An 11,626-nucleotide genomic window follows, 5' to 3' on the forward strand; every position below is an offset into this window, starting at 1 on the left:
TTTGACATTTTTGCATTGTTTCTTTTGAGATGTCTGTTGTACGATTTGCTGCAGGCTGTCGTTTTTGTCTGCCATCCAATGTATGTTGGCAAGAGGGTTGTGTACTAGTCTCTGTGTCTGGTCACAAAAAAAATCATGCATCTCAGCCAGACTATTTTGTTATTCCTTTAGAATTAAAAGCATGTGAAACAGATGCAGCTTAGTAAGTATTTTTTTTATAAATAACATTTAAATAACTTAGAATAATAAAGTTCAAATACAACTTAAAATAAAGTTTAATGCTGTAACAACAGAAAAAGCATGTATAAGGATGGAAAAACAATATTGAAAGCTGTATGCCCTAACAGGAATTATACAAAAGATAGGATATGTTACATAAAAAACCTTAATATGTCTGAATTTTTGCTTCATCGTTATATAAAATGTTAATTTGTGAAAAGTGAGATGAAGTACATTATTTATTCCTATTCTTATTTTACATACTATATTTGAAACATCTTTCAGAGCAGCATTAGGTATTTGTTTCATTAATAGATAGGAACATTTTGTAGTAGAGTAAACTTAATTTTTCCAAACTAACGCTTTTATCTGAATACAACAATAAACATTTACAAGATTATATATTTTTTTTCTGATCATATAGTTTATGTATAGGATATCAGTTTCTTAGGGGAAGTATTTAAAATACTGCTCAGCCTCCACATTTACCATTGACTTGATAATCTGACAACTCATTCCAGCAGCCTTAAAGTCTGACATATTTTACACATTATAATCTGCTTATTATTATTATAGCAGCCATATTTAGGAAGCAGATAGGGTTTTTTAAATAAAATATTATCAGATAATCAAGTCATGACTTATTCTTCAGGGTAAATTAATTTAAGAAACTACCCAGTTAAAATGACTAAGATAATGATTGTACAACTCTTTAGAATTCTTTACAACTTTTAGTTAGTAAATCTGATTTTGTGTATATTTTCAAATCTTTTTCTTGTAGTCTCTTAAAAATAAACATCGATGCGCAAGTCCAGCTTGTTCAGTTTCTCAGTAGTATTCCAGCCTCTCTTGATATCTTTTCAAATAGTCTTCTTAAAAATAATCTTCCTGCTGGAACTAGTTCTTTATAGCTCATTTGTGATTAGGATATTCCCACAGGAAGAAAGTGGGATGCTCTATGTTCTTTCTTTGTTTTTTTACCTTTCATGGGGACCCCTTTGTGGTTTAAAGTAACAAACATCTCCTTTCCTTTGTGTGTCCATTTTGCAGAAGCATATGTGTTATAATGGTTTTCTTCAATCAGTTCTATGAAATTGCAGTCCTCATTGCATACTTTCTGTTGAGAGTAAATAGTAGAATAGACTAAAATAAGTACAAGCGTTTTGGGTTTTTTTTTAATTTAGATTAGGGAAGATGGGAGAAGAATGTGCATTATAAACCCCACATATTATTAATATTTTTAATAAATAAATTTGACTTCTCAAATCTGAGTATTGAATATTTTAGCTTTGTCTGCTTCCTGTTAGTAGTCCACATTTTAAAAAAAGTATATTAGCTGTAACCACTGAATTTATTAAATCATCATAAAAATCTAGTATGAGATGTATGGGGTAAGTACAGGATACATGTTAATTTGTTAGGAATCTATTTTACACAAACTGTACAGATGTTACATCTAAAAATACATATCTTTAAGATTGTACGTGACGATTGTACACACAGGAGAAGTTTGCATCCGTACCTTTCCATAAAGTCTTCCTGACTTGTTCATTGCCAGAAAGTATTCACTTTCCACTCCTTTGATTGCCACTATTCCAACTGCCACTGTTCGGATTTCTAGAATACCTGCAAAGGCACACAGTAAGGGCAGTGAAATGGTTGTCTGATCTCCAGTCAACTTAAAAGGTTTAGTTAAACCAGTATTCTGTAATACTTCTGTCTGTATTGCAAATCTAAAGCAATCATTCTCAGAAAACAGAAAAAAATATGTATTTATTCATGAAAAGAAAGGGCTAGACTTTAAAAAATCATCTGTATGTGATCATGTCAGCACAGAATTACTTAAAATACTGTATGATGATAATTTTTAAGTATATTCTGAAGTTGCAATTTTAAGTAACTTTCTGTTTTCAAAGAATCAGCGTATCTTAGAATTTATCTGGCTTAAGGTTTCATTTGGAAGAATTATATGCATAGCCATCAAGGTTCATAGAATTTGTGTAAAGCCTTTGTTTTGAAGCCTTGTGTAGCAGTATCATCTCCTTGAAAGCGTGTAAACCTTAGAACTTGCCAGTGATAGAAAACAGACCACAGTGTCTTAAATAAGATAAAGTATTTGCTTGACCTTTGTATGCTTTTATGACTGATCGGAGCTGTAAAGATACGTGTATTTGAAAATCATTAAAAGCTGTGCTGAGAACTAATTTATTCAGAACCAGAAAACATTCAGAGTTGTTTTCTATGAATTACTTTATTGTCATCTTGCCGACATGTATCTGCAATAGCTTTCTGTAGTCACCATGATACAGTTAAGTTACCTGCAACATAAAAAGTATTATTTTGTTAATTAAAAACCACCTGAGCAAAGGCAGGAGGATCATGCAAGTTACTAAGCAACACCAGGTTGTTTTCAAAGGGAAATATTATTGTTGTTTTAAGCAATAGTTCAGAGTTATGCTTCTGAGTTTGAGGCATTTTCTTCCATACTGTGTCACCTACAGAACTGTGTGCAGCAGCATCTGTACTGCAACTCCTCCAAAATGGGGTCTTTCAAAGTCCGCCAACTCTAGGCAAATTCTAATAAGCGAGGGAGGGGCAGAGGAAGGCTTGTGTTAGGTTGTCACCTGAAGGATGACCTTCCTCTTGAACGAAACATTTCCTTTTTCTCTCTTTCAAGTTTGTATTGCGTCTTCATAGGCACCACACATGATGATAATTTTTCATTAATTAGTTTTTTTAGAAACACATGAAATATCTGTGACATTTCTCCTTCTCTGTATTTTTTCTATCCTGATGTCCTTTGCTTGCTTTACTGTTCCGGTTTGCATTCTTCCTTGACATTACTGATGTATCAATCCTAGCCTGTATTGCTTCCTTGTATTTTCCTGTTTTCCCTGCCAGTGGATCAGGTTTGCTGTTCCCATGGCGTGTGCCCTGCCAGGCGTTCATCTCTGAACACTTGTACTTCTGTGCTTCTCTATAATGCCAGCCACCTTCAAGTAAAGCTTTCAGAATTCTCTGACAAGTTCCACTCTGCTGCAGGCCCAGCAACAGTTCTCACAAAGGATAATTTCTAACTGAAACTTACAAAAGTTATATTAACTTTCATTTAAATTTCACTTTAGAAAAACCACAATGAGACTGAAAAACAGATGAACATCTGCATCTAGCCAAAGAAAGAACATAGCAGGGGAAGGGATCTCTGGGTCATCAAGTCCAGCGCTCTGCTAGCTTGGGAATTGCATCAGATAATTCTCTTTTCATGAACTTTGCCAGTACTAAATTGGAGTTGTTATTTCTTTGCCCCCAGTGTTTCCGCCGAAGGCTGTTCCAGAGTTTGATTTATTTTAATGGCTAGAGACTTTGTAGTAATTTGCAATCTCTGTTTTTTCAGTGACAGCTTATATCCATTTGTTCTTTTGCCTGTGCTGGCCATTAACTGAAGGAGAGGGTTTTTAAAAAAAATCTATGTTTGAGTTTTCTATATTTCTATGAAATTATTTATACAGAATTAAAAAAATGAAATATTCAAAATTACTTTTTAAAACAAGTCATGCTAATAGGAATTGGGATTTCCTTGAGTAAGCTGATGTTGGCTGAAGTTACGGTAGTAAGAAATACTACTACTTTAAAAAAGGAAATGGCAAAAGCTTTTGTCCGAGGCAATATTATTATTAGAATTTTGACATTATTTTTTTTAGCTGCTTTTTTTTTTCTGAAGTAGATGGTGACATTCATACTAGCACTTAGAAATTATTTTGTTTTGGGTGTTTGTTTTTCTGCTTTATTCTTAGTTGAGACATAAATGTCTTTCATGTGGAAAATTTACACTATCGGATAGAAATTGGGATGTAAAAATATTTTATAAGCCTCCCGTATAGCATATCTGGATGGCAAAATAAAATGTTATCTATCAAAGTTATATTGTGCTTACAATTTACAAGGGCATGACGTGTGAATGATTCATAGTGTTCAGAACTTTACATGGCTTTTCATCTTGTTTGGTAAAATCCCGTTGTGCATAAAACCCAATGCATTTTAATTAAAGACAGATAATTTGAGATTCATAAATTATTGTGTCTATTCAGTACTATTTGCTATATTGTTATGTGCTTTTCACAATTTTATGCAGTTATTTGCCCCCAGAATTAGGGCCGACTCTGACAGAAATAACATTTGACACCCTGACTCACAGGTGATAAAAAATCCAGAGGATGTTTTAGGTCTTTGAGTGGCACTTTTCTGAAAATATTCTGTCTGTGCGTCTCTTCGTAAATTTAGTGAGGGAACACCACATGGTCTCTCCAATAGCTGTGTCACACTAAAAATGTTGTAATACTAGCAGTGTTAAAGAGAGAAAAAAGACCACAGAGAGTTTATAAGGTTTATAAGATGACCAGCTTTCTCCTGCACACCTATTATGCACGGCATAGTTCTCAAAGCACAAGTTTTTTGATGAACTAGTTAATGGAATCTTTAACACTTAGAAACAACATGATCTCACTGTGAAAACATCTAAACTACTTTTCTGGTTTTTAATATTCAGCTTTATATATAAATACTCAACACAAGCTTTGAGGTTAAAGAGATGTGAATAATGGAAATTGCTGTCTGTTCCGATTACAATTTTATAATATTTAAATATTTATCTTTAAATATAGAAAAGAGCTTTTCTATTATATTGTAATAATCACACCAAAGCAGGAAATTCCTAAAGCATACATCAAATAATAAAATAATAAATCTATAAGACAGAGAAAGTAAGTTATATTTTCCCCTCTTCATTTAATTTCCTTTCAGTATCTCTGTAAAGTAAGGATAACACATTATATTATGCTGTATGACATTATAGATGTATCGATCTGTCTTTATTTCGTATGTGTTACTCGTACTCAGTCGCTGTAAGAGAAATTGCATAATGGTAAATGGGCACTAGGATGGGTTGTTGCAGGTAGGAACCTAATCCAGCAATAGGTGCCAAAAGGTAATAAGACTGTTCAACCAGAGTTTTGACCAGGTGTTTCCTGTTTCTTCTATACTTGCCGTATTCATCTGCTACTGGCAATTCTTGCCAACAGATGTTGGGCTAAATGAAATTTGGCTCTGAGCTGATACGGTTATCCTTATGCTTTTAGTGTATATGGTTTGTTATACAGTTGTGACTGTTACATTCAGCCAAGTCTGTGAATGTGATCTTCTTAGTTTGTTTGTTCTTTAAGAAGCACCCCAAACCTCTTCTTTTTTCTCCTCTCTTTCATTTTTAAATTCTGGATTATTTCAATGTATTCAATAAGACTAGCCAGGAAGAACATTTGGTGTACTGGGAAAGTAACCCAATCATCTCATTTTTCTATAAATGCAGAAACAGCTTTTCCTCCAAGTGGTATTAAGGTCAACAACAAAACAGTAATATACTCTAAAGATTAGTTTATAGGGATGGTAACCTGAGTTAAGTAAAATTCACCAAAGCTAAAAATTGTCTTTTCTAGTATACAGTTTTTGTCCGCCTTTAAGATATGAATGGAATTAAAATGCATTAGTTTTGTTGCTCCTCTACTGTGAGCTTCAGTGTTCATGCTAATTCTTGTTAGCTGATTCATAGTTTCTGTATCTGTAGGAAAATGGTAATAGAAGTAAACCTGCTATGTTGTGTTATGTTTGTGGGCCATTTTATACGTAGAGGCAACAATTCTGTCCTCATTAAAGTGAATAGTAAGATTTCAGCTAACTTAGTTGAGCCAGGATTTTATCCCTAAGATGGTTCCTTCAGTGAGGCAGGAGAGGTATAGTAAGCTAAAGTCTTTTCAGAACAAAAAGAAATAGAGAAAGAAAGAAATACAGAAATGGGGAAAAACACGGAACAGGCACACACGAGATTTGTCTGTGCCAGTTTCTAAGTGTTAGTTTATGTAGCACCAGATACTTCAGAGAAATTATAAAGAACTAAAATCTACAGTTAGAAACTGTACTAAGGAAAGCCTCTTCTTGGTCTAACAGTATTGTTAGACAAGTATTCCTTGTCTTATATTAGCAAGTCTATTCTTATGTGCTTCCTATGTAAACTGTGTTTTAAAGTAACTCTATCTAAAGCATCCACATAAAAGTTCAGAAGAGGTTTAAGAGAAGACTTGAGTATACCACGAAGTAACTGGGAAAGAAATCAGATTAAAGCCAGAAAGAATTAAAAAAACTGAAAATGGGCATACAAAATTGAAACCAACTGTAATTTCTGTAAAATCAGCATGAAATTCCAAACAATTTTACATGGTTGTATGGTCAGTGTATCAAATGTAGCTTAAAATTCCTGCAGTGAATGAAGTTTCCTACAGAGCTGAAATTCTGTCTTGTGTATGTAAAAGACACTCAGCTGAGAAGGGATATAGTTTCTCTTTAGAAGACAACAACTATGGACGCTGGCAGCAGTCTTTTTAACCACTTGGTGCAAGCTAAATAACAGACATTTGATATAAAATCCAGTAGCAAAAAGAAACAACCCGTTGGGTTGACACAACCATTTTAGTATGAAATACATATCGGGTTTTGGAGACAATTTACATAATAAATGAGGTGAGTTCCCTGTCGTTCTGATCTAGAGTGACAGTTGCTCGGTACTTTACCAGTAGAGACTTTTCTGTCTGGACTTTTTCCACTACTGTGGCCTGTGAAACAGGACAGTACCTCAGGCTGGACATTTCTGTAGACAAAATGGCAATTAGCTACATCATCGATACAAAACTGAGCATTCTCATGTGAGATAGTTCTTTCTCGGCAAGTGGTATTTGAGAACTTTGGTTTTAATCACATGATATTAAGTATCTTTTTCTGATTTAATTAATGCTTCTTTTTTGCTTTCCCTCCCCCTTTTTTTTCCTTTTACAACATGGTAAGACTGACATTTTATTTGTTTTAAAAAGTCTTCGCTTTATTGCTATACAATCTGTGTACAGGTTATATTAAACCAATTTCCAACTATATACAGCCATAGCTGAGTAGGCAGAGTTTCTTTATGTTTGCCCATAATATCCTCAAATAACAACATCCTATCTGTAACTAGTGAGAGCCTGGTGGTTTAGCATATCCAGGGCATTTCGGCTTTAATAATTTTGTAGCCAAGAGGCTGAAAGAGCAATTGCAACTCTTACTTCTGAGAGCTGTAAGGAAACGTGTAAGTGCAGCACCCTACGGAAGGTCCAGCAGGAGGTAACAACCCGTCCAACAGGTCATTGAAGAGCAGCAGAGCAGAACCACTGAGCCACGGAGCTGCCCCAATGTGTTGGGCGATGAGATTGTTCAGGAAGGTTTCAGAAAAGGTTTCAAAGCACACATTCTATTCAGTCCCTCATCAGCTGGCTCTTTTTCCAAACGTTTGTGTATGTTGACAGTTATCCCCTCAATATCTATCACATGATGTTTCTGGTCATTGCATCTCGATTTGCCAGTATCAGAGTTTTTCGTAGACATGAACTCAAAGCGAAATTTTGTCATCCATTACGTTTTTCAGCAAGACTGACAGCAATTTCATCCCAGTATTTTCCTGTTCTCTCAGGTACATGTGTTATGATAAAATGTTTCAGGCTAAGGTGGAAACTGCTAAGAAGACTTCTGCAGTCTTCTAAATGCTGGAAAGAAGGGAAGAAGAGGAAAAGTGTATTTTTTTAAGGAAAGGAAAGCAAAAGCAAACGTCCAGAAGCCAGTTATAATTTAACGTTCTTGTTACTTCCTTTTTAAAAAATAGCTAACAGATAATAGATCTAATGCTGATTTTTAAAATATTCTAAATGCTTTACAATACCAAATTCTGTGTGATATTTACAGCACTTTATTTCTTGTTGCCTCTCTGTGCACAGTTGGAAAAAGTTGGAAAAAACATTCTGTTGCTGATGTTTAGGGGTAGGGAGCTGACACTGACAGTTTAGCACTTGTGAGGAATGTGTCTGTGAAACACCCTTGCCTGGCAGAATTGTCTTACGATAAAGTATGTGGAATCGCAAATAAGGAAAGAGGAGGCGGAAAAGACTTGGATGGAGAATAAGTCAAAACAAATGAAACTTCCAAATTTCACTGACTTGTGTTTCTAATTAATTAAGTTTGGAGCACGCGTTTATAGATTCAAGTGACCTTTGCAGATGACTCAAGGCCAAGAAAAATGCTCTCGTCATTGCTTACAAGACAGTATTTAATAGTATTTAATGTACTTTGTTCTTTTGTTCTGGGATTTAATAAGTTAATGGTTTTGCCTCTTAAAGCAAGAAAATACAAGTCATGATGGTCAATCATACAGTGCTTTGGAAAGCTTTCCTAGTGTTACTACATGCATTCAGTGAGCCAGCGCAGTAAATACATTCATTAGCTGCCCTATTTCACTTGAAATGTTTTTCCAGAAGAGTCTATCAGTGTTTGTTTTCTGAAAGTAAATGAATGCTTTCATTGCGTAGTTTTGTAAGTCACTGGTTTCAGGAAACATTACCTCTTTCTGTCTCTTAAAAAAATAGTGTGTATATTGTGAAATACTTATTTGTGCTGAAGTTATTTTGATTCTCAATCATATTTTTAAATAGATGTGGCTTGAAGTTCTTTTTTACAGAGAGCAGTTTGTGTGCTCATTCTCTCTCAAATATAAAATGTAATGGTAAAAAATTTGCTGCAAATAAAGGTATTAGTTTAAGAGATATCATCTCAGAAAACAAGCTAGTACACACGTACACTACAATTTTCTTTTTTTAACTCTTATATTTGTTTATCCATGTGTTACTCATAATTTGGATTTATAGCATTGACACTAATAAAATACATTGTTATTTACGGCATGGACCAATATGAAAGGCTAATTATTTAGAGGCATTGTGCTGTATCCATGCGTGCATTTGCTGTGCATGTGTAGACTATCTGAAGCACCCTAGATATGAATATGTACAAATTATCTGCACGTAAACAATAGATCTGTCAAGGATTTTCAGTGGAACAGTTGAAGCTACTGCTTCAGTGAGGTGCCAGACATCTGGATATCATGGACAAATATTCAGAGCACTCAAAACTCCTGGTTTTGTCCCATGTATAATTCCAAGCAGGAAAAATTGTGGTTGTCTGAGGAAACGTAATTAACGATAGAGCGATATTCCTTGAGGACTTGATGCAGCATATTGTTCAAGCATCCTCAAGTAACAGAATTTGCTTATAAGATTTAGTCCATGTGCAGAACATGTTTTATTAATTGTAACTTAATTGTTTAATTAACTTTTTGCAATCCACTGGGCACAAAAACAGTAGGAATACTCTATTTCTTAAAAAGTCAACTAATTGCTAAACAGATGTCCATCAAAGTACTTTTTGCACTTCAGTGGATTTTCATTTATTGATCATTTTCAAGATTCCTTACTTGGCATTATATTATCCATAACTGATTTATGGATAGTTGGCACTGTTTGCCAATCCTATGAACTAATAAATACATGCATTGTTAGATGAAACAACTTTATTATAAACCATTGTTCTGGTGGTATTCAGCAGTTGACAGAGAAGTTGGAATGGGAGCCATGTCAAGGTCTCTGAAAGAAACTGCTAACTTGCTAACTCTGTAAATTTAAAAATATAAAAAAAGCAAGATGACAATCAAACAGAAGAGAAAAAATATGACAGGGAACTAAAATGACTGTTTAGAAATGCTGTTATTTTACTTACAAGATCTGTTCTTTGCATGTGTACTTGCACTTGTGGGTGTTTGCCTTTGTGACAGAAAAGGAAGGAGTAAGCCATGTTCCACTTTTAAGTCTGCATTGTTCAAAGTATTTACACAGCTTTGCATGCATTGTCAAATGTGTAATCTGGCCTTCTGAACGTGTATCACTGGTACCACAGCATAAAAAGAAGAGTCTGGTTTGAAATTCCAGATTGATGTTCAGGAAATATACCTTCCTTTTCACTTACAGAGTTACCATATTTGATCTGCAGTGAGTAAATGTTAAAAGACACCTTTTCTAGTTACTTTTTATTTCTAATTACTTTTAAAGTGAATAAAAGTGCTCATCAGTTTCCAACACTCAGTAAAGCTTACCTCCACTAACTACTGTAGTGAGGATTTCAGTGACCATATTGCAATGAATTATTGCTGAAGAGAAATAGCTTAGCATTTCTGAGTGTTTTTCCTTATTGTGCAGCCTGTTTGGCCTCAGTTTTATGTTAACTCTCTGCTAATGTTGGTGAGTTAGATAGATATGCAAATAAAATGCTTCATTCTTCATAGGAAATGGTAACTTAATAAGAATTTGGCTTGGATATTCTGATTCTAAATTGCTTTCTCCTCTTCTGTGTACGTCTCTGGACCATTAATTCTGTGGACCACTGTCTTTCCACTGTTGCTCTTGATTTGATCTTCAGAACCAAAAGGCTGTAACATTTTTCACTGAAGGAGATTGTAAAACTATGGAACTTTTCAATTTAGAGGTCTGACTTGTGAGCAGCAGTACATAGTAATGGCTGCATAACATGCTGCCCCAGGCAATCATTCACTCGTGAATTTCTCATTAAACTTATTAGAACCCTTCACTTTGCTGATCTCCACTGTGTATTTCATATAAATATTTTCTTGATCAGCCTCTTATACAGCATGTAGTCATTTCTTATTTTTCAGGAAACTCCATTTCCCTCCAATAAAAATTGCCTTGGAGCTCAACATATGGTTATAATGAAAAATAATATTATTTTTTAGAATTAATAGTGGCATGTAAAATCCAAGTCTTAATCCTCAGCCTGAAAAAGTACTCTCTTATTACAGCATTAATAATTTACTGCTATTAAAAATGGAAAAAAAGGATGGACTGTCTGTTTACAAAGTATAATTGTTTCCAAGCAGTAAGAAAATTAACGATGTAGTCATTTAGAGCTAAACTTGTACAATAAATATTTAAAAAACTCAGATGAAGGATATTTCTAGTATTCTTTTGTGCCAATTTCACTGAAAAAAAAGATCTTTTCAAGTTTTGCAGACTTTTAGAATCTAGCTTTAAAATAGCAAAAGTAAATGTAAAACACTGCTAATTAACCTTTTCACAGCAAAGCGAGATACTTCCATTTATGACACAAAACTTCCCAAATTTAGAGTTTCAGTGCCCACAGCTATTTTGATTATTTGAAACTTGGAAAATTCCACATGGGACCAGAACCTGCTGTCCCTCCAGGTTTTTCCGTAACACAAAAGTTTTTAAATATATTTATTTGCTCTTTGATATTTGTTGCTGTGCTGTTTTGTGTTTTCACCTAGTAAAGAGCTGCCATTCTGGTGTCTTGCCTCAGCATCACTGCAGATTAATCTTCCCTCCCCCTTTCCTGGGTAGAATTGGTGATCATAGTTGACATTAAATTGGTCATGTCATGTCTATGGAAGACTTCCCCCCCCCCCCCCACGAAACAC

The 11,626-nt window shown here is 34.5% G+C and overlaps 1 protein-coding gene across 2 annotated transcripts in view; it reads right to left on the reverse strand.

The window, feature by feature from the left end:
* Positions 1-575: 575 nt before the first annotated feature.
* Positions 576-11,626, reverse strand: part of FGF7 (fibroblast growth factor 7) — a 28,756-nt gene continuing 17,705 nt past the window's right edge. The window contains exons 3-4 of one of the 2 annotated variants that reach the window (XM_010192271.1): positions 1,742-1,845; positions 576-1,336 (exon numbers count right to left, since the gene is read on the reverse strand). In XM_010192271.1, the coding sequence (XP_010190573.1) occupies positions 1,142-1,336; positions 1,742-1,845 (299 nt within the window). In that variant the 3' untranslated portion in view covers positions 576-1,141. The remainder of the gene's footprint in view (positions 1,337-1,741; positions 1,846-11,626) is intronic. The other variant, XM_010192270.1, reaches the window with a different exon arrangement.

This window comes from Mesitornis unicolor, unplaced genomic scaffold, assembly GCF_000695765.1.
Source record: "Mesitornis unicolor isolate BGI_N332 unplaced genomic scaffold, ASM69576v1 scaffold4349, whole genome shotgun sequence".
In the NCBI taxonomy this organism is placed as follows: Eukaryota; Metazoa; Chordata; class Aves; order Mesitornithiformes; family Mesitornithidae; genus Mesitornis; species Mesitornis unicolor.